Raw genomic sequence first — 24035 nt, forward strand, 5'->3', positions numbered from 1 at the left:
TGAAACCGAAAATTGTGATTCTACAAGTTCACTGAACTGTGTGTGTGTGTGTGGTAACCTCCTTCCCCTGCCATTCTTGCATTGGAGTTTCTTCTTTCTTTCATCTTTTAAGCACCATGTAAAGTAATAGCAACACATTCATAATATAGAACATTCAACACTATGTTTGACTGATAATGTTTGCCCTAAATACGGACTTTCCTACGAGCAAAATACAAGGCGTTCTGTTGCTGTGCTTCACAATCTCTGCAGAATATTGGCAAAACACCATTCAACTTTTTGTGTTGAATTATTGGCGTATGCTTAAATTACAAAAAAAAAAAAAGGAACCTGAATTCTGTGTAATATTTTTTTCAGGCAAACGGTGATACAAATTGGCCTAAAAACCTATGTGCAAACCAAACCATGAAACGGTTACAACCCTATTTACATTAAAGAATAACAAGTCAGACGAGAGACAAAGCAACATCAGTCTAAGGCCACGTGTTGCTGGTGCAATTTAAGCTTCATCTATTTCCAAAGAGGTTCCTTGAAGTTAAAAACAGCGCTATTTCTAGATGCTCCGCATTCTAAATTTTAACATTTAGGCATACTCATACTATCATACACCATCATATACCGTTTACTAAAAGGAGCTAAGTTTCTACAGAGGCAGAGAGACTTCATACATGTTTTGCATTTACATTCATTTTGTTGAAAGTGGTGTTAACAGCGTACTTATTGGCTCAGCAGCACGCTGCTTACATTCGGGAAATGAACTCCACACTAACACAAATATGAGTTGGTGTCTGTTGTGGTGGGAAATATCTATTTTTTTTTCCTCTTAAAAAAAACGCCATGAGCCTAACACAAATATAAATGCATGTTAAGCTCTGCCACCTTTCACACACTACCGTGGACTCGTCTGATGTGTAAAATGTTGACAAGTGCTGCAGCCAGTAGATGTCACTGAGGCACAAAACTGCAAATGGATAGTAGCTCCATGGGCTTTTCTTGTTTGGAAATTTCATGTACATACATTAAGTTACATAGGTTACACTAAAAAAGGACAAGTGTCAATTTCATGTTTACCCTGAGATTAGAGTGGAGTTAGAATAATCAGCTAATTTACAACAATCTAACAAATTTCACAGATCACTGATTAATAGCTATACTAAAAATCTAAACTAAGGCTTAATGCTGATGAAGTGATATTTAAGAGCTAGGTTATAATTAAGTGCTACATTCATGTGGATGGAAAATTCCTTTTTGCTGCTAAACTTTTGTGTTTCATTATATTAAAACCATTATGTCAGACAGTCAAGTCAAAAGAAAGTGGATGCAGCACTGACTGGTTAGAATGGGTAGAAAATCTAACTAGGCAATCCTAAAACATTATATTCTTAAAAAAACAGGCAACTGTCAAATTAAGTCCTTCAGAAAGAAATGGTACTTGTGATGCAAAGGCACTACAATGAGACAGCACGGTCTCAGAAGAAATCATCATCCATATTCGTTTTTTTTAAAAGACGTTTAAACAAGTGTCTAAAATATAAAGCTTTTGAAATTAAAACAAGAATGTTTTTCATTTTCTGAAAAGCTTGATGACTGATAGCAACAGTATCCCTCACACATTGAAATGATACATGTGTGCGCTCTACATAGGCTGATGGCTGTAAGCAAGGCAACTGAAAGGAAAAGTATTTGTCATTCAAAAGTTGAGAATCAAAACAAGGTCAGACTGATACAGTAGTATCACAGCCTGACCATGGCAGGAGTAAAAACAGACCCCAGGTCAGTTTATTAATCTTAGCCTCTGCCCTGCTGCAGAAAAAAAATTCCACACTTCGGTAAACATACTTTTTGATTTGTGGAGTGACAGCATGTGATTGTTAGCGAGTGTACAGAGACCAGCGGCATTGACGGAGTGCAGGCTGGCGGAAATGAACGCTGAGTAAATACAGAAAGGTGGCTGGACACCAGCAGTAACTCTATCAACTGAAACAGTTTGACAGTGTGCAGCCACCTTTGTTTTAACCTGGCTTTTGATGGCTAAACATTCATTTTAAATAGCTGAAGTGTAGTTAAATGCAAGATTATATTTGTGTAATTGTAGATACTGAACTAATTATCTATGTTTTGTGTTACAACGGGATGTTGAAATCGTAAAAATTTTGTTTTCTATTTTCATCTCCTTCCCTTCAAAAATGTATTCTGATATAGCTATGAGTGGCACGCTATAAAAATCCAGAGCATGGCTTCAAGTGCTGAGGGTTTTACATTTTAATATGAGGGGATCCAGAGGGGTCTGCAATGGTGAGAGCCTGTAGGTTGTGGCACTGAAGGAGGAAGCCCTCTATTCCACTGGCCCCTGTCAGGGGATTACTGTAAAACAGGTTCTGCTCGGGAGGGAGCCCGCTGTCAGAGCCCCAGTCGGAGTCTGAATCCGAGCTGCCGTTTGCAGAGCCCTCAGTGGCTGTTGGCGGGTAGCTGAGCTGTTCGAGCTGCTCCACCAGGTCACTGAACTGCACAGCAGAGCTACTTTCCGAGCGCACAGAGTACGCTGGGAAGTTGACCATGGAGCTGGCCTCTGAAGGGTTGTCAGACCCCGGAAGGCGAAGAGAGGAGGAGTCGGGACCTCCATAGCCCGCTGAGAGGGACTCGCCGGCGGAGCTGAGCCCCAGATTGTCCAGGGAGCTGCACTCGGAGCGGTTATTAATCAAGGAGCTCGTCTCTGAACGACCAATGTTGCTATCAGAGAAGGGATTGGTATTCCCATTTAGGTCCTCTAGGCCCAGGCTATAGATCCTGTTTTTGCCGAGGTCCGCTTCCTCAACATAATCAAACTGATCTACTTTATCATCAAGCCCAAAAGAGTAGGCCTCGGCCGCCCCACCATAAAAGGAAATTTCAGTAGGATCATCATCTATGAACTCCTCAGAGACCTGCAGCTGTGGATTGCCCAATGAGAACATGGGACTCTGCTTTGCACGCAAGAGCTCTGCCTCAAAAGCCTCAGGTGTAAGAACCCCTTTCCTCTTCCCTCCTACTCCCCCCACTAAGCACCCCGTTCCCCTTCTCCCACCATGCTCACTATCCTCATTGCCATTTTGGGAGGGCTGTGATGGGGAAGTGCTACTCTCTACACACACAAACAAGGGGCTGCAGTCTCCTGCTGCCTGATTGCTAGGGGCACCTTGAAAAGCGTAGTGAGACGGGGAAGTGGCCTTGACAGCTTCTTCCTTCGGAGGGCTGGGGGGCCTTGTAGCTTGCGGAGGGGACTGAAGCTGCTGTTGCTGGTGCTGCTGCTGGGGAGGCGCTGAAAGTTGGCTCTGTAGTGGCAAAGGCTGGGGCTGAGGCTGCAGCTCCGTTCGTGGAAGAATGCTAGAGATGTGCACTGGGTGGAAGGACACGGTAGCAGAGGAAGGGGAGCCCGTGGCCCTGATACTGTCATTGAATGACAAAGTCTGAAACAATGCAACACAGACAGGAGAAAACAACAGGGAGTAAAGCAGGAGCAGGAAGGTGGACAGTAATGAGAGAGAGAGAAAGAGAAAGAGAGAGAGCACAATTACATCAGTTTTCTCCATTATAATTCAATTTGTAGAATGTTTCAGCTTGACTTGTCACAAAAAAAAAAATGTGTCAACCTTACAGCTCCACTGACCTGTTTTGGCACATCCGTGGCCAGGGAGCGAGCAGACATTCGAATTTTACTGTTCCTCCTTAAGAAGAAAGAAGGCAACACACTTAATAAAGCAAAGTGGAGTGAAGCTAGCGGAGAATGTTTGTAGTCAGGACCTGCCTCTAATATACAGTACATAGGAATACACACCTCTGGTATGGTGTCCTCTTTGCTCCACTGTCCCTGACATACTCCACCAGCTGCTTCTGGGTCCTCCCACTGACAGACAGAGTTTAGAGTCAAAACAAAACTGAAGCAGGGTCTTGGAGATTTTACTTTGGTGAGGGCTTTGCATCATAAGGTGCATAGGCTAAGCATCAAAGATGACATGGAGAATACATAAAGCATACATTTTTGCAGATAAATGTACATGCAATGCTTCAAACCTGTATCTGAATGAGGAGCCTCTAGTGAAGAGAATAGCTTTGGATTTGGGTTGGGGCTGGTCAAACAGCCGGAAGAAAGAGTGATGTTCCACACAATTCTTCCAAAAGATCTTGCACTGGTCTCTACTGGCCATCAAGAACTCAAGAGTATCCTGATGGGGGCCCTGCAAACAAAGATCAAAAACAAAGAATGAAAATATACAGTAAGTTGGTCTTCATCAAAGTACATGTGGAATATGAAACAGAGGTAAAATAACACAGGCAGAACAAACAACAACAACAAACAACAAGGAATTCAGCCCTATTGGTTTTGAATGAGGAAATGAATGCCTTTATTAATACATACATGAACTTCTGGATGGAGCTTGATCAGGAACCGTTTTCTCTTGAAGCTCAGTTTGCGAATCTTAGACCAATTAAAGGTATTTATTTTTGTGTTGCCCTGGGGGAAATATAGATATAGACAGGTAAGTTGCAGTGTTGAGCAAAGTTTTTCAGACTGAGGCTATGTTCACAGTAGACAACAGGCACCGAGTGTTGCAATCACCTGAAAAACCTGAAGGCCCATATGAGCGACAGCCAGATTGATCTTGGTTCCCTCCCGGTCAGCTGCTGGGTGGAAGCGGACTCCATACATCTCCAGTTTACGGGCAATCTCCAGGACCTGGAAATCTGATTCAGCTGGAGTCTGGCCCCTGTCAAACATAGAAGTATATATAAACGATCTCCTAAAAACTCTTTAATTTGTTCTTGATAAGTCTGTACTAGACAGAAGTGGCTAATGTGACATGTGGGAAACCTTAGAATAATTTGAAATTGGCTTCCAATCATGGTTCATAATTCAAAAAAATAAAAATGCTCCTAGCTGAAGCATGTGAACATATAACACTTTAATATCCGTATGATCCCATCCTGATTTTCATGCATTTGACTTATACAGAGTTCACAAATTATTTTTTTTACAATAATCCAGCTCATTGTTTTGTATCTATTGACAGATTTACTCATGAGAGAGCCATAAAACCCTTATGAATGTTTTGAGAATAAAACTGCAAACTTGAGCAATAGCCAATGCGAGTCCAATTTGATTCAAAAAGACACCATGCACAATCCACCATTAGCGGTCATAGAAATTTGTCACACTGGCAATACTGCAACATGCAAACAAATGAAAAACAGATGCAAAAAGTACAGTAAAAATGTTTTGTTCCTTTAATAGAGGTTAATAGCCATAATTAAAAATGCTGATCACACAATTTAGCCAAGTGATGCTGTTAATCAGTTCATCCTTAACCGTGCAGTCAGAGTATGGCAGTATGAGAATGAGAATCAACCAGCGGCTGCAGAAGTTAAGACACTGGAAAAGTGACCGCTTCCTGAGTAAACTACCTTTTTTTCAAGCAGTTAGTAGTTTGGACTGTATATGGTCACTTTTTGACTACAGGTTAACTTAGAGGTTATCATCAAAGTATTTACTGCCTTTTCCATTTGAACCATCACATGAAACTGAAAACACAGAGAGATCACGTCATGGCTTTATGCATAGTATCATTCCAATACTGACATTAAATCCCTTAAAACTTCGAGGATTTGACAGGCATTATTTCAAACCATGTGATTACAATCAAACAATATGTTAGGAGGAGCATATCCGTCCACTCATCACCACATTCTAATTTTGTTCATCCGTTAAGCGGTGAAATCTCCTTAGGGCCCTCCCCTGCCCTACTGGCCTTATGGCTAATAGACTGGCTAGAGCAAGGGATTAGGCCAGGCCGCTTGCCACCCCATGCTTCCACACTGACAACCAACGGAGGGGATTAACAGAGGTCCCAATCTTACAGCCACCTAACGGGTTGAGAGAGCTACTATTGGCTATAGGACAGTGCTGCGTGAACAGGAAAGCTGGTGTGGGAAAGTGCTTTGAGTGATTTTGTGGGGAAAAAAGCAGATTACCATTACGAGGCAGGACTGAAAAATGAAGAACTCCTCAGTAAGGTCGCTCAATATATAAACATTTGTTTTTAAACTATGTAAAGATGCCAGACACTTATTTAAATAAATCTTTAATATTTTATTCTTAATGTAGTATTATTGTCCAAAAATTTAAAAGCAGTAATGTGTAGCTGAGGGAGCACGGTTCAGCCAACATTCGCCAGACAAAACACTGATATTAAATCATAGTGCTCTGTCCACGACAGGCAAATCGCATGCACATACATGAAGCAGTGACTGAGGAGCTTAGTGTGATCCATTTGTAAAGCTCTCCGAAAAGACAACAATGGCTATCAAGTCTCGACAGGTGAAAAGGCATGCGTGCCTTTAACAGAGGAGACTGATCGCTTGCATAAATCTACATGTGCAAACAGTGTCAGCATTTGTTATCAGCACATGTTGAACTTTGTGTGTGTGTGATCATTCAGGGAGGTTTGCATTTTTATTCACTGACTACAGCTGCTGATGCTGCTGTTGAACAGAGCTCACTACAGGTTTGGTGAAGGACACACTTTACACTAATGTGGGGCCTTGTTTAACATCTGAAAAGCAGAAAATCTAGCCTTGCTCAGCATGAACCTGGCATTCTTGCTAACCTGACATGTTTATATTTTGTATTCTATACTGATGTTCATTAATGTGCTCTGTCCCTAACATATAAGATAAATAAGTAAACATCCCCTTAAACTTACATGTGCCTGCGGTGGAGATCCAGGATCTTCTCCAGCACCCGGTCTTGGTAGGGCAGCAGTTTGTTCACCCTCAGGAAGTCCCTGTCTGCCATGTCGTCATAGTCGCCAATCTCCGCTGTGGTTTATGGAAGAATCGATAAGCATTTGTTACTCTTCGCACAACAAAGTAACACATACTTGAAGGGATTAATCCCATTTATTTTGGCTTGTGTATATAAAAAGGATCACAGCGAGTGTATAAGAGGAGGTAAGAAATGCATCAAGTATGTTTTTATTGCCCCATAGTACATAGTACATGTCTATAATAAGCAGGGGTAAAATAGGTTTGTTGTTGTTGTTGAGATTCCTGGTATTTGAACTCACTAGGCTGTAATGTCTTGGTTTTGGTTTGCACACATAATACAATACAAATTTTCACCAAGTATTAGACAGGTCGAAACATACACTGGACGAGATGAGAAGCCAGCAGGGCTCCAGTATTTTCTGTGCAGGTCAACCTGCCCTCCATCAGGTCTCTTTTCATCTGCAGCGAAAACAAGTACCTGTGAAAAAGCACAGAGGCTTAGTGTCCATCTGGTCCTATTCATCAGGAGTAAACACACACTGAGCTTATCAGGGATTACTTCAAGCATTTCTATGAAAATGACATAAGATGAAAAGGGTCATAATCTACTGTCACAGCTGTAACGTAACCATTTGCATTAATGTGCCTACAGACAAAAACTGATAGATAAACAGCTACCTGTGATTTACTTTTCATTTGTGGGTCCAAATTGTTACCTGATGGTGTATTTCTTGCAATTCTGCCAGATAACTAGTAGACACATTAAGCTACAACAAAGTTTAAGTAAGTAAGTACGCAAATAAATAAATAAGATTAACATTAGGTTTTCAGAGCAAGAGCTTTTCTCTGGACTCACTGCAAACTTCACAGTAATCTCAATAGATGGCAGTAGCCAGACCACAACAAATACAGTGTTTTGAGTGAGAAGCATTCTGGGAAATGTAGGAAATCACTAACTGAAGTAAATGAGGCAGGTTGAGGGAAAGTAAGTTCACCAAAACTAAATTACGACGCCTCATCACAAAATAACTCCTGGAACTGGGGAGCTGCTGAACATCACAGATTGATGGTTTAGAACTGCAAGTTTATCCAAAGGTGAAATCATCCTTAATTTACTACAGTAGTAACATCGCATTTAATAACACACCAACTGAACCATATCATAATTTTTAAAAAAACAAAAGAATACATGTATTCATAAAATCAAGTTTAAAGGCTTTTGAACAGCATGAGTCAAAAACACACAAACAGGATCACGTCACATTTGCCCACACAACACTAATGATGACCAAATGCTGAAACATCCTCCCTTACTGGCTGTGGCTCAGCATCAAAAGCATCTGAACATGTTTGGTGAGGGCAGAGGCTGATGAACATATTGCCCCGCAAGCCACAATCGGGAGATTTTGGATAGAAAAAAACAAACAGTTTTGTTTCTAAAGCCACATGAGGTAAGTGTAGTATCCAAAAGGAAATTACAGACCTTGTGTACTCCTCCTGTAGCTGACCAGGGTCTGGAGGAAAGAACTTCACTGACAGTCTAAAAAGTGTGTTTGTAGGTCCTGAAATACATAAAGACAGATAATCAACCCCCTGTCACATTTCATTACATGGCATGTGAATCCATATCTGACACACACTTACTTCTCACTTGCTTTATAATGGGTTTTGTTGGTTCCAACCAAACCTGAAACAAGAGATAAATACGGTTTTCACAATGTAATGAGCACAGTCATAAACTGAGTGGTGTATGCTCTGCCTAAAACTGGTATGGCAATCAAAACAATACAAAGCAAAAACAGACTCTTCTGCTACAACAGTGTGTGTGTGTGTTTGGTGGTGGGGGGTTGATAGTAGAGGGGTGTTGCAATGTTGTGGGCAAAGTTTGGTTTCAAAGCCTCACTGTGGAAGACGGCTTGCCCTATTACATCTGGGCCTGATTGAGTGAGGAATGCACTAGAGCCAGACAGATATATTGGAAAATTGATATTATCAGTTGATTCTGGCCTAAATTCTTCTAAAAGCTCACTACTGGCAATTGTTCATATTTACAAATATAACCTGTGTTTTCAGGTTATAATAAATTCAGGGAAATGTTTGCAATTTGATGGAACTGATACAGAAACAATAACATTTTTTGTGAGCATGTGTCATCATTTAGCTTTTTCTTTCAAAAAGCTAAAGGCAAGTGATATAAAGACTTAACATGCATTTACAAAATGTCTTTGCCATCAGTTAAATTAGCATGTTTCCTCTATAAATAACTAATATGAGAAGTGGATCTGAAAATCCTGTGGTGCAAGTATCCCTACAACTCCATGTCATTTATTTTACACTGTCAGGTCACCAACGGCTAGAGACTTAAAATGTATATAGAAACCAAACAGCAGAGCAACAAATCTATAGTTTGACTGACACTGGCTCCATCCTCTTCGAAGAAGCCACCATAAATGTTTCACGTGTCCTCTGTTGCTTTATATAAGTGTGTAGGTGGTCTTCAAATCTAGTAATGTTTATAGAACATCAGAACAATGGAAAGTCTTGGGACTTTTATTTGGGCACTAGTGCCAGACAAGTTAAAAATATTCCTCCAAGACTGTATCCCGCTCAATTCCAGTTAAAACAATACTGACTTACTGCTCTGCCAAAGAGCAGCAACTGGGAGAAATGACTTCAAAGTTTACCTCCTGCCCAAACTGAAGAATTGCTAGGACAGGAGTGGGCTGGACAAATTTAGCAGCTCTGACAGGCAAACTTTTAGCTGACATTAAATCTAAACCCTGTTTGTGACCTTTGACCTGAAAGAACATTTTTTAAAAAAGCACTAAATGCTGCTTGCCTTTGTAGGGCAGTAATGAATCCTTAAACAGAATAATCCATTTGTCCAAATCAAACAGGGAAATGGAGGAAACAGTTGCTGGTATACGTACCCAGTTCATCTGCATGTTCTGGAACTCCAGGCCAAAGTAATCGCTCTCTATGAGGTTGCCTCGCTGGAAAACCTCAGAGAGCAGGGCCTGTCCAAAAGCCTTTGGCTGAAGAAGAGAAGAACAGGGGTGGAAAGGGGGGAGAGAAGTGGGGGGGGGCGTCACTATTTTATGAATGTCAAAACACGGACCATCTTTTAAAATCTCAGTGTTATGAAGACTGGCATTAATTCCAAGAATCCCAAGAACCCATTCTGATTTGGGGGCTTCATATTTTTTAAATTGGCTGCTAAACCACAGGTTTTTAGCCATGCAGAGTTTAGACAAGAGATGAATGTGAAAACCTGATATGCTTGGGCAGGGGATAGGGAGGTCATTCATGTGTTCAAACTAAGCACAGAATAAACACAGTCTGTCTGCGTGGTGTGGAAAGTTTTTGGTACCTGTAAGTGATACACCTAATTGCCATGGGAGAACTTTGTCTGTCATAGTACAGTGTGTGTCCCTGCTGAGTAGTTTGCTTGATTTGTGCAAGTAAACTTGGGTGGGGAGGGGTGGGGTGGTGGTGAGGTGAAGAATCATACTGTACATTTGCAAAGTCTTTTACCAGGCCCTGAACAGAGTACAGCAAAATCACAAGGAGGAAATCTGCAGGAGTTTACCTTCACAACGCTCTGGGGTTTGTTTTCACTAAACGAAGGACTAATTACTATGTACCAAGAACACACTGCACTTGAGGTTTGGAATCCTAGCCTGTGACTTTTGGGAAAATTATAGCCTGAAACATCTGGTTGTAATGTAAAATAGTATTTTTAAAAGCCTTATAAAAAGAACTGCTTTGCATTGGCAAAAGTAAAGCATTACTACTCAAAGAGTAGTAGGAGATTTACTATAGCTGGGTCTTTTTTTTTTTTTTTTTATTACCGCTGATACGATCAAACATGCTGAGAATTCTGAAAATCTATAAACTACAGGTGAAACCTAATGATACAGCTTCTATAAATTCTGAAATTTCTCATAAAATTGCCTTTTCTACCTTTCCATACATGTTTAGTGTTTCGTTTAAGGCTGATCCCAGCCATAGAACAAAAACTGGACTGTTAAAGTAGTTTCCCCGGGTTGTCTTTGAGCACCGGCCAAAACACACCATCCAAACGGCAATGATACGTAAAAATGCATCCGTCAAAGCAACAGTCAAAAGCAGTTTCAGGGATTCTAACTCTGTTTTGCCTGCTTTAGTCGGGGTCAGTAAGTGCCAATTCAACATAAAGAATCAAAGTCATCCATCATCATGCTCCAAGTGGACCCATCCAATATCTGAGTCTCTGTGCTGTAAGGCTAAAAAAAAAACAAAAAACTTCTCTACAAAAAATGGTGGTTGATGCCGAATGTAAGCCAACATTTCCACATACCAACCCTTACATTTTTTAACTTTCCAATAAAGTTTTATGACTTTCACACACACACACACACACACACACACACACACATTGTGCAATATCAACAGCAGCCCTGTACGTATGGGAAATCATACTTGTTATGCCAGTATTTTAATCCTGAGTTGTGTGTTAGGTCAGAGTAAACAGAGTATCCTCCAGCTTTTTTCCTATGGGATTTAACACAGAATCAGCAATACTAGTCTAGTATAACCAGCCTGATTGCTATTCAAATATGGGATTTAACATGTACCTTCCTCCTCAAATAACAACACAGCACTGCTTAATATTGACGTACACAGTTTTTTTTAATGTTATGAAAAAACATTTCTGCAGACTTAGTTTGATGGGAAAATCAAAAGCTTGTGACATTAGAATAAACTGCTGGTAGATTTCTCCCTCTTGACTAGTCTTGATCCACTGCTAGGTGTTGACTGGTGTGTTTTCAGAAGCCCCTCCCTTATGTTACTCATTAACGGCCTGCAGGAATGTTACCCCATTCACTGAGCTCTGGTCTTGGGAGAGAGAATAAAATCTCTCGAGCCTCCGCCCCTGGAGTATTCAGCATTATCCTCCACAATCTGAGAGGGAGGGATGACATTTTCACAGTGATCTAATTGCTCCCAGACTGCTGGGAAAAAGGACAAGGTACACTACTGTTACATTCAAATTCACTCCTCGCCTCCCTCCACATGAATATACAGAAGTACGCAACGCAACGGCCGTAGACAGACTACATTATACTAGGCCTACCTCCTTTCATTCCCACATAATGCACATAATTTCCCTGGAAATAACTTCCTCTTACTCCGACCAAGCTGGGTTATCTGCGTGTGCAATCAGTTATTGTAGGCAAAGCAGCAGATATCATTGCATGCATACCACAATTTTCAAATTATGCCTGGCATTTCTGTGTTAAAGGGCAGTGACAAAAAGTCAGGAAGAGTGAGAGAGAAAGTGAATGAGTTAATGCAATGTAACAAAGGTGTGGTACCAAACCACAAACTTGAAAGCACCTGGCCTGCTGCATTATTAAAACAGGAGTAGCCTAAATGCCATCAAACAGGTCAAATCCTAAAATGGAAACAACAATGAAAATGTAGCAAAATGGGGTTTGTTTTCAAGTTCACATTGTACAATCTCAAAACTTTCTGCAGAACGTGCCAGAGCAGTGCAAAGGGAAAAATATTAAAATTGCAATTCGGCCAAGTGCAATGTTCAGACCGCAATAGCCACAATTGTTGGATAAAGGTAAAATATGTGACAAAATAGCATTATAAATGACGTATTGTGGTGCTACAGAGATGACCTGGCCTATAAATCACATTCTCCTGACATAAGAAAACATATTTGCTTGGTACACACCCAAGCAAAAATCACGGCATCGTTATTTTCATATTTTTTCAGTGAAAATTTAAATTTTGATTAAAAAAATGTATCACTTCCACTAAAAATAAGGAATCATATTGTACTATCGGTCAAATTAATGGCATTTTCTTAACTATATCATTCAGCATCAGTAGTGCACCCGCCAAAATGCAATTCACCCAGAGAAAAGCCACAACTGCAGCTCACAGCATAAAACCAGTAGTATGGATAATGTTGGTCCTGGTTAACCAAAAGCATGTGAAGCCATTCTGCTGTGTAACCAAGATTGTCGCACATATCAGGCGCTTACTACCTAGAAGTACTTCTTACACTTTCAATACATGCACATCTGTAATGTGACAGTGATTATATGTTCCCACCCAGTTTGCGGTATGGACGAGATAAAGAACCTCACAGTCTCATCTCTGAGTGCTAACACCAAGGCAGGTCAGTGGGTGACCAGATCAAGCTCAGAGAGCAGCGGGGATTAGGACAAGCAGATGTTTCTCTGGGAGACAAATCTTCCTGCATAGAGAAGCCTGGCTTGACAAGCAGTCAGCTATGCCCATGTTTAGAGACTGAAGAAAAAAAGATAAAAACACAGGTGCGACCCAAATTTCACCCAGCCTTATTTAGATTCAGGGCTACGCTGTACCTGCATGACAGGTTAGGCATGGTTTATCAAATAGCAGCTGATACTTGGCAGCCGTGAGAAAGAAGCAGACAGCTCTGTGTCAGGGCTTGTATTTGGCGCAGTGGGAATGTACACTGACTTGCTCTTGTCACCAGGGGATTGCCCATTCACACCCATTTTAAAGCTCTGCAGACCAGTGGCCACTTTCACAAGTCTATGAGAGGAGATTTTAAGTTTTAAAGGCTCTATGGTGATTGTCTTAGCTTACTGGCAAGTTCCACTCAGTATGACCTGTGTGTTAACTGCTTTAGAGTGCAGCCATGGACAGCTGGCCAGAGAGTTTGTTGGCCGATAAAACACTGCCTTGTGGTAATCAGGATCAGGTGTTTTAGAGTGCCTTCTGCTCAGGTCTGCTGTGTCACCCAAATAGTAGTGTCAAACATCAGCATGGCCTCAGAAAAACAAACTTGACATAGATGGCAACTATTTCACTAGCAACCTACAAGTTACAATGGCCAAAAATATAATAATCCACAAGAAATGACAGATTAGTAATGCTGATGTATCAGAGCAAGAGATTGTATATGAAATGCTAGACTAGTTCCTCCAGACACAGAAAATTGTTAAACATGCTCAGCTGTTGTGGTTGTAATTTAGAGCATACGCGCACAACTGAACTCCTGGTATTGTGGAAATCCCTTTACTGACAATTCCATGGTTCCCACACAGCCAACTAACTCCTAATTACAGTCCATTCCTGGTTCAACATTTGTGATGACCTCAATCACTTTTCATGATGAACTGATGTTGTTACAGGGATCTGCTTGTAGTACTTGAATAGAGATATTTAACATTTTACTTTATAATGTTTAATTTTTCATACCAATGAAACTGGAATTCTCTGAAATCACAAAACAAAACTGAACTGGGCTACTTTAGATGACTGAGTATGTCTCCAAATATTGCAAGATGCTTGAGGCAATGTGAGAGAAAGACTTTGGAAAGAGTTTACAGTCACCTTGCTTTTCAACCTAGTAACACTAATCGATGTCCATATATATATATATATATATATATATATATATATATATATATATATATATATATATATATATATATACATAAACACAATTTTAAGCAAAAAATAAGTAATACAACACTGCTGTTTTGGCGTTAAATGTACTGCTCTGGTTCACGTCTTACTTGCATCATCATCAGCACCTGTGCCTTGTGGAGTCCCTCAGGGCTCTATTCTTGGGCCAATCCTATTTTCCATTTACATGCTCCCCTTAAATTCCATTCTTTGGAAATCTGACATCTCTTTCCACTGTTATACTTAGGACACTCAAATTTACCTGCCTTTGAAACTGAAAGATGCAAATTCTTTAAAACCACTGCTGGATTGTCTTAAGGACATTAAAGAGTGGATGGCCTTAAGTTCTACCCTCATTAAAAATTAAGTCCTGATATTTGGAAACAGTGCATTGTTTCCTCTATAATTTTTGTGCAGCTGTGGTGCTTTTGAGTGACAATTCTACGTATGCCCCATATGCTGCTGTTTAGGCCTAAGAAATTATTCAGTTGAGGTTCAGTAAAAATGCTCTTAATCATAATATAATCATTACCTTTACAACACTGGACTATGACTTTTCAATTTTAGATAATAGTAAGACACAATTACAATTTATTTTAATTTGACCTTTTCTCTTGCAATAGTGCCAATTTCCTTGTTGTGCTGGTGTACCACTGCTAAATGACTACATAGCAGACACTGCAGTGGTGCCTGTGATGCCCCTCATATGGACCTGTGGTTCTTGGATCCATTTGTAAAATCCACTGTAAAAAATCTGGGCGTGATAATGGACAGTGATTTCAAGTTGAACAAACAAATAAATTCAGTGGTTAAATCTAGCCTTTTCCAGCTGTGGCTCTTCTCATTTAAAGTCAAGTCCTTTTTTATCATTTAATGATTTTAAAAGGGTTATAAATGCCTTTATCTCGTCCTGATTTGACTACTGCATGGCCTGTTATGTTGGAGTTAGCCAGGCCTCCATCTCACGCTTGTCATTGGTCCAGAATGCTGCAGCTTGTCTTTTAACAGGTACACACATACAAAAGCACATTTCCCCCCATACTGGCCTCTCTTCACTGGCTCCCTGTACATTTTAGGATTGACTTTAATATGAAATTGTTTGTCTATAAATTATTAAATGGGCTAGCTCAAACCTATCTCTTTGACCTGTTAAAACCACATGCCCCATGAAGGTCACTCAGGTCCACATTTGCTTCAGGTTGTCTCAAGATCAAGGCTGAAGCACAGGGGAGGTCATGCCTTTTCAGCTGTGGCCCCTAAACTCTGGAACGAGGTGCCTCTGCACATTAGACTGGCCCCTACACTGGGGGGGATGAGGGAGGGCCTTTACACTGGTCTTTGTCTGTGTGTCTTATTGTGCTGTCTTTTTCTGGTTTTTGATATTTCCGTTACAGCAATTTGGTCAACTGTTGTTGTTCTTAAATGTGCTTTATAAATAAATTTGACTTGACAATAAATGAATTAACTGCTGTGACTGTTGCAACCAACATCCATTGAAATCATGATGGTGACATTTGTGTAGAAAGCCAAAAGTTACAAGTCTTTGGTCAAACTTGCAGCAGGGCTTCCCTCCTAAGTGTCCCCTCCCCCACTGCCTGGCTCAAACTCAACATTAGGCACCACTGCTCCCTCTGAACTGCTCTTTTTAACACCAGAAGCTGGCCCTCTGTGTACCCCCCCTACATCCCCACTTGGTTGTCAACCTTGCTATTTATGTGCTTGTTTGCTAACGCGGGGCAAAGCCCGCTCGGACTCCCTCCCACCAGTGTCTCACTGTACTGCATTCTCACACAGCTAGGTTCCACATCCCACCCTCAGCCTTTGCGAGCTCAAGCTGGAAGTGAAGGCCAGCAGAGGGGCTGGCTGCGCTGGATAAAAGAGGCCTGTGTTTCACTGCCCTGCCTCCTTGTCCAGAAACCACAAGGCTGAGCTTTCTCCTGTGCTGGGTGTAGGAGGGGCCTGTGGACAAGAGCCATGCAGGCAAATGTCTGCTGATGATGACCATGCCAGCTACCTGCAGCAGATGAGGGCCAGCAGATCAAAGCACACGCTATGATTTGATTTGCCTACAGGGGTTTACAGAAAAAGACATTATATGGACAAGAACCCATGTATTCTAACATGTGGCCTAAGCAACTGCATTATATGTATAAAAGTTGTATCATGAGCATTATCATATAAAAGGTTGCCAAGGAAGGATTTTTTGCTTCAACAATTAGACTGTAAAATCATATTCCCATCACAAGTTATCAAAGCCCAAACGAAGGCTTTGTTAGTCTGAGCAGCAGCCAAAAAACAAAATTAAAAAACAAAAACAAGAGTGCTCATTTTATAATAATATGAAACAGAGAAAAACAAGCAAATCATTCAAGCTGCAACCAGCAAATGTTTTGTATTTTTAACTCATAAATAAATAAAACAATCAACTATTTCAAAGTTGGTTGATTTTCTGTCAGACCACACTTTAATTAACCAACTAATCATTTCAGCACTACATGAGTATGAAAGGTGGCAATTTAAAAAACCTATTTGACAGCATTTCTGATTCATTAGTGTACAGAGAGAGCGGCAGCTAATAGCAGGCGACAGGTTTTGAGCCAGTGTACATGATGTGTACCTCAACCCGCCCAGCCACCAGGACGCCACAAGGGGTGAGGCTGTTTCTTGAAGGCCACAACCATTTGAAACATTCAACACTGCAATTTGTGTCTATTTTTGCATACTGTATGCATGGGAAAACCAAGATAAAATTACACACCAGGAAAAAGAAGTTAGAGTATTAGTTTTTTTTCCTTAGATCTGATTGTGCTCAGGTAGACAGTCATAAAAATAATGCTTTGGTGTAAGTGAAGCTGCCAAACTTCTCTTAAAGTTGATGTAACACTAACTTTTCTTGTAGTCAATGTATTCAACTCTACAACCATGTACAATCATGTGCAGACAAATAGGCGCTTTTCTCCAGCAAGCAGCGACTCTTCAGACTGACTGAGCGGCAGCATTAAGCAGATGATATCCAGTGGTGAACAACAGAGCCTCACATAGACCATCTTGCTCTTGGCAAACTGCAGTCTGCTTGACAACAGGAATGGGGATTGGTGTCATTCCCCTCTTGCAGCCATTTATTTCTGTCTGCCACCTCCTATCAACAGCATGCCCAGAGCTTACTTTGAACTCTGCAGATCAACAAACGAGGTAAATTATTCTCCTAAAAAAAAAAAAAAAAAAAAAAAAAAAAAAAAAAGACAAAAAAATCTTACAAGTTTAACAATCCCCAGCATCCAACAGTGCTCGGATCTGCTCTCATAGAAATTAAACTTGTTTCTGTCAAATTCTATTGGCTTGAGACTCTGAAACGACATATGGTGCATAAGATTATGAAATGTCTGCCTCAGCAGTGCCCCCAAACTACAGCTGTCAGAACCGTTGTTGTTATGGCTGCACAAGGATTTAGGCCAGAGTCGCTCCTATAGCTACACTAAACTCTGCCGTCAGAAAACTAAACTCCAGTAATATCACTGTGCAAAATCAAACTCTCAGACCCATTGGTCACTGACTCCTTTAGTTGTTTATTCATTGTGGAGACTACACTCTGATTTATTCTCTCCCTCCAGAAAAGGCAGGAAACATGGTCTGATATAGTGGCTTCCTCATTACTTCCTATTTGACTTGTGAATGACTCCTGCAGCAGCTCGGCAAGAAAACATGGACAGCCACTTATCAATGTGGATCTCAAAGTTTATTTAAACTAAGGGCAAATAATTACCGTATTGCTAAATTATTTCCACATGTTCCCAACACACCTACAAATCTTCTAAAAAGAATAATCTGTTTTCTTAAGTGAAAAGACATTAAATATTCTGAGCTACAACTCACTTACATCAAAATATAGCTCATTATTGCTCTTCTAGGCAGTATTTGCTATTGTTAACATTTCAAACTGCATGCTGTTGCTGCATAAAGGGATGTTTATCAAACAGATTTTTCAAAAATGTTTCCAATAGCTCAGCAGAATTGAATTTCAGAGTGGGAGCGCAGCGTGAACATCATGCTGCAGAGGCAGTGATGATGCAAGCGTAGAAACTGGAATTGCTTTATAATATATCCTGTTTGTCTGCCACTTAGATTGCCTCTCAAGTGACATACACTAAATAAATAAGATCATGTGTCACACTTCTCAAAAACAGGCCGGATAATGTAAAGCCTTATGTTGGGAATTAAAATGCAGTCTCTGTCAAGGCTATACAAGATCACCGGTTATTTGTCACTGATGTTTAGTGCATGCAACTTCAAATGAGGAGGGCCAAAGCAATTTCCCCATTCCAGTATTCTCAGTTTGGCACAATGCACCGAGGAATACACAGATTGGTATTTCAGCTTGTGTTCACAGTGATTTATAGTGACGCAACTTCATTACTGTCTAAGCAACAATACAGACCACAGACTTGAAACCACTATAAAGCAGCAGTTCAACAAATACTGTACGTTGTTAAAGGATTAATCCTGGACGCTGATGCATCATCTAGTCCTCTAGTTGGCAGGGTAGAGAGCTACCAGTTGGCCTTCAAGCAGAAATCACAGCCAGGAAACAAAGAAGTGCCCTGGTGTGCTACATTAAGTTCCCGGAGTAATAAGCCTTAAGGAGGAAGGGATTTTAGCACCAAAGCCATGTGGCATCTGTCACAAACTCAATGCCACACGCAAGCAAGACTGAAATGAGATGTACTTTGGCGGGTGAGGTACTGCAGCTGTAGCACTCTCTTCTAAACAACTGAGTGTACATAAAAGAAGACATAAGACCCAACAATGAGGCTATGAGAAATCAGACATCAGTAAGAAGCAGCCTACCTCGATATCAAAGAACTCTTGGGAGTCATCCAGCCCCAGCACACGGATTTGTAGTCCCCTCCCGTGGCTTTTAGCCCCAGTGGCCATGTTGGCACTGAGGCTCTGCCCCGGCTCCAAAGTGCTGATACCAGCATTGAACTGGGCGCCCAGCCGTGTGCCAGGGGTCTGCAGGACCCGGTAGGAGCCCTCGATCTCCCCCATTCCTGCTCACAGCAGCTCGCCCGCCTCACTCCTGCAGACACGGGGAGGACAGCAGCTCCAGGTCATTTTGCGATCATGATCAAACTGCAGTGACTAAATTGAAGCCTAATTGTGGCGATGAGACGGTGTCAGGAAGCTGTGGAGAAACTGTTTCCTGCATGGGATAAGGCACCTCGTTTGACACAGCTTTTAAACGCCTCAATCCAATAAGGAGTCAGCTTGTCTGAAGCTTTCCCCAGGCATGTGAGGCTCATTCAAATTACGTGCAACTTAATAAGTTTACTCAAGGAGACCGACCTCACATTTACAATAGTGCGCACAGACTTTGATGAGGCTTTATACAACCACAAAATAGTAGAACAGGTAAGAGTAAAGTGTAATCGACAGGACGACGTCAAAACACAAGAAAAGACATGACCGCATTAAGTGCCGATCTACATGAGGGCCTCATTGGAAAAACTGGGTCAGTAACATTGAATTGTCGCGATAAGTGAAAACCTTTAAAACAAGCAAAAACACCAACCCAAAAGGACTTTGTTCAAATGCATAAAACGATGACAAATCTTTATTAAGTGAGGCTTTTTTCCTGGGAAAACACCATTGAGCACCAGGCTGCCGACGAGAAGCGAAACAAAGTATTGATATTTTTGACCGAGTTTAGCTACTTCTTGACAAAAAAAATCGGAATACTGAGATGAATAAATGTGGTTAGACTTTCCTCCTAAAGTAGCCGAAAAACTTACCCTTGTTGTTCGACTGGAAAAAGAAATACTATAAGTTCGTATCATCGAAAAGGACACAACTCCAGTCCATGGTCGTCGTCGTCCAGAGGAGTGCGCACTCAGACTAGTTTGTCATTGGGTAAAGCAGCTCCATTCGTCCTGCCATTGGTTCAAATGGCATCGGATTGTAGGCTGCATAACACCAGGGAGCCAAGATTTACCTTCCTTCGCTTAATATAGCTTTGATGGGTGGAAAATAAACTTGTGCGCTTGAAAAAGATACGCTGGGGTTATTTAATTAGGCCTTTTGAGAGTTTTAGGATTTAGGGCCTCCAGCTTGCGTGTTATTAAGCTATAGGCCGCCGGTTGTCAGCACCCACATGATGTAAAATCACTGTTTTACAAGGTTTATTTTTTATCTCATCTGAGTTGCAAAGCGAAAAAAAAAAAAAAAAAAAAAAGATTTGGAGTACAGATTTAGACTTAAAATGTGATCATGTGATGCTCACATTCACAAATTGGTGTTTTTTCTTTTTCTTTTTAATACTCCAAATAATAACATTTGCATAGTTCAACGTCAAGTATTCACCACAAAACACACACATCTGTTTAAACACAAGGATAAAACAATGTGTGCAGCGTGTTTGCCATGAGGATCCTATGGAAGAGGGGTGTAACGTTATGGCAGAGGTAGCCTTTTATTTGTAAAGTAATCTGAAAGCCTCTCCAGAGATTAATTATATCAGGTATATGGAGTTTGCTCGTTTATTTTACACTTTTGCTTGCTGTTTACCAGCAACAGTTGAATTGAGCCAGGTTGCAGTGATACACCTAATGCAGGAAAACTTTCTATTGGCATTGTGAAGGAGCTCCCCCTGCTGGAGACATTGTTAATCGTCCCACATAGAAATCTGGGGGTGAAAGCAAAATGATGTGTCACAGGTCCTCAGAAAAATAATCTTTATGGTATATTACATTAACTCCTCTTGGCAAATAACAGCATTTTCAGGTTAAATAATAGGCTGTTTATTGATCTCATGGGTCAGTGAGAATCACGGCTGACGTAATCAAGAGATTATATAATATTTATATTAATAATGAGTTTCTGATGCTACAATTACAACCAGTAATGATAACAGCAACAACAATAAGGGTGTAAAGTAACAGTTTTGCAGTGGTCAGCAATAAATTACCAGGAATAAGGGGCTCAGACATTAATTTGACAAATTTGACAATTTTGCCTGAGTAGGCTGTTCTTGCTGCTTTTTATGCCTTGTATGATTGCTATCATATTCCTATGTCCTTTACCTTAACCTGTTTTTAATGTCTCATTCATGCATACACAGGGACTGCAGTTGAAAACCGATCAGTTGGCTGTCACTCATACGCACATAAAGATATAAAGAAGGAAGTCCATGTATCAGCAGCAAGGTCCTGATTTTTCATCCCTCCTGAGTAATATAGAAATTCCAAGCATCAGTCATTATTTTAATTTTATTTGGCCCATTAACCCAAACTGTATGTTTCATCAGTTACATCTGATGTGATATGCAACAACAGGGCACAATGCAGTAATAAATAATGCTAATCAAAAGATATATATTTATGGAAATCATCTGTATTTTCACAATTTATTCAAGAACAGATTCTTACTCATTCATTCATGCAGTAATTCATTTATTAATTCATTCATTGTCCTTAAACCCTTACTTCTGTACAGGGTCACAAGGGGCCAGGAGCCTCTCCTAGCCTATACTGGTGCAAGGCAGAGCCACATATTGGACATGCTGCCAGTCCATCACAAGGCCACTTTGGTCACAGATAATGACCGCAGAGCACAGATGTTGCCCCTCTTTTGCTTTGCTCGATATATCATCCCATGATGCACTTTGTATAGGTTACCTGACACTGTGTGCCACTTGGTGTGATTGAAGCACAGACACTCTAACTCCACACTGAAATGATTACAGATTACACCTGCTTGATGTAAACTCGCTCTCTGTGTTTCTGCTGATCAGTTCAATGCACACTTGCACACATAAAAAAAAAAAAAAAAAAAAAAAAAAAATCATGGAAAACAGATGACAATGATTCAGGTCCCTGGCTGGAGGGAGGGTGCAAAAGTCGGGATTAGTTGTCTTTTCTACACCCCCATTGCCTTGTGTCCTGTATTAATTCTTTTTGAGAGACCTGAAATTCCTAGCAATGCCCATGTGTGCTGCAATTTGCTTAGTGGATGTGAACTGCAGCTGAAATACTGATGTTTGCATTACATTTTCTCCCCTGCTTCACTGCACTGATGTGTTATAAGGGATATAGGGATACGGCTGTTCCTCTATAACCTTTAAAACGTTTCAAAAAATTACTCTGTCTCCTGCTTTCCACCATGGATCAGAAATGATGCGCCTGCTGTCTCAACAGAGACAAGAGCTTTCACGACATATGATTCAGTAAGTACAGGCAGATAGAAAGAAAGCATCTCATCTAGGTCAGCACCTGAACTGTTACTGCATTTATGCATTGACTGATTTGGTAAGACAGTCATAATTCATGTGGAAGTCAATTTGCAGGTTGGAGTACTTTCAGGATTCAAGCATGAACAACTTTGAAAATTTCTGAGTTTCTGAGTAATTAGGACCAATTCCCCAAGAGACGTGACATCTTCCTGAATCAAATCACATCACATCACTGTAAGAATAAATAAAAAAATAAATAAATAACTGGCATCACAAAGAATAATTATGTTGGTGAGTCAGCTTTCTGAGTTTCTGATCAGCAGGGTCTGATACTGATCCCTATTAAAGTGGTATGAAGTTGATTTCTTTGGTGTGTTGCAGATGCTGTTGGTGTGCTGCTTACTTGTGGGATGACTGCTGAATCACTGTTAGCCCCACAGACTGCTGCTGCTAGTCTTGGTCCTATGATAAGCAGCTTGGTAAGTGATTCTGTGTGCTTTGTATGTGGTAGTGTGATTTTTGTGTGTGCGATTGTGTTGGCTATTTAGGTTCAGTATCAGTATCCTCTGTATCTGTGTGTCTGTGCTGGTGAGAACATGTGTATATTTGCATTTATGTATATTTGTAGTCTGCCAGTTGTAGTAAGACAACTGGGTAGCATAGTCATGTTTGTGTGTGTGTGTGTTTTGGGCCGGGATGTGGAGCTGGACAACCAGAGGCCCATGGGGATCATAATCCAGGCCTGTGTGTCAGCCTCTTGTCGTGGTCCAGTAAACTATGGAGTGAACTTCTGCAGTGTGTCCCATAACAGCAAGAGAAGCAACAACGATGTAGGAGTAACCCCGTTATGCAGCCTTGCTGAACTGGTTTCAGACTATTTACCTACAGGTGTTATCCAGGAAGCAGATGGGTTGCATTCAGCTCCCACTGCTCCCTCAAAACCAGTACTGAGGCTTTTCGGTTTGTCTCATTTTGAGAGCGCTTTTTTTTTTTTTTTTTAAAGGAAAAAAAAAAAAAAAAGGTGTGCATGAGCTTTAAAGATTAAAAGGGGAATTTCAGGAGGTCATCAAGAATTGATGTGTCATCTAGCCTCTTACACTGGACTGCTTGTAGCTCTAAAAATGCATTGAGCAATTACGCCGAGCTCCTTCTGCATTGTCATTCTTTTAATATTGAATTCAGTGGTTGATTACAGAGTTTAAAAGATATCAGAGATTTAATTCATGATTGCTTCTATGATGCCATAACGACATAACACCATGTTAACACCAATTATTCTACATAATTAAAATACTACTAAAAAAAAATACTAAATAACAATAGGACATAATAAGTAGCCTCTCTCCAAGTGAAATTTGATCCTGCGGTTACGATGGTAAGCATTTTACAGAATTATTATTTCAATAGTTTTGCGTGCATGTCTTTCAAATGCAATTCAACAATGTCCAGAAGTTATGCAAGAATCCTGTTCACTCCATGAAATAAGTTGTTTGTAATCGGACTCTTTGACATGACGTTGGAGGACATGATTGGTGGGAGGCACTGCTATATA

The 24035-nt window shown here is 40.7% G+C and overlaps 1 protein-coding gene across 2 annotated transcripts in view; it reads right to left on the minus strand.

Moving 5' to 3' along the window:
• The window catches only part of farp2 (FERM, RhoGEF and pleckstrin domain protein 2), a 31100-nt gene extending 10914 nt beyond the window's left edge, over window positions 1–20186 (minus strand). For both annotated transcript variants that reach the window (XM_030049580.1, XM_030049581.1), the window contains exons 1-13: window positions 20049–20186; window positions 19105–19336; window positions 9732–9836; window positions 8446–8488; window positions 8285–8363; window positions 7182–7279; window positions 6738–6852; window positions 4598–4745; window positions 4397–4492; window positions 4051–4214; window positions 3815–3883; window positions 3647–3704; window positions 3176–3446 (exon numbers count right to left, since the gene is read on the minus strand). In XM_030049580.1, coding sequence (XP_029905440.1) covers window positions 3176–3446; window positions 3647–3704; window positions 3815–3883; window positions 4051–4214; window positions 4397–4492; window positions 4598–4745; window positions 6738–6852; window positions 7182–7279; window positions 8285–8363; window positions 8446–8488; window positions 9732–9836; window positions 19105–19305 — 1447 coding nt within the window. In that variant the 5' untranslated portion in view covers window positions 19306–19336; window positions 20049–20186. The remainder of the gene's footprint in view (window positions 1–3175; window positions 3447–3646; window positions 3705–3814; window positions 3884–4050; window positions 4215–4396; window positions 4493–4597; window positions 4746–6737; window positions 6853–7181; window positions 7280–8284; window positions 8364–8445; window positions 8489–9731; window positions 9837–19104; window positions 19337–20048) is intronic.
• Between the last annotated feature and the right edge of the window lie 3849 nt (window positions 20187–24035).

The sequence above is a fragment of the Myripristis murdjan genome, chromosome 4 (assembly GCF_902150065.1).
Source record: "Myripristis murdjan chromosome 4, fMyrMur1.1, whole genome shotgun sequence".
Taxonomy (NCBI): Eukaryota; Metazoa; Chordata; class Actinopteri; order Holocentriformes; family Holocentridae; genus Myripristis; species Myripristis murdjan.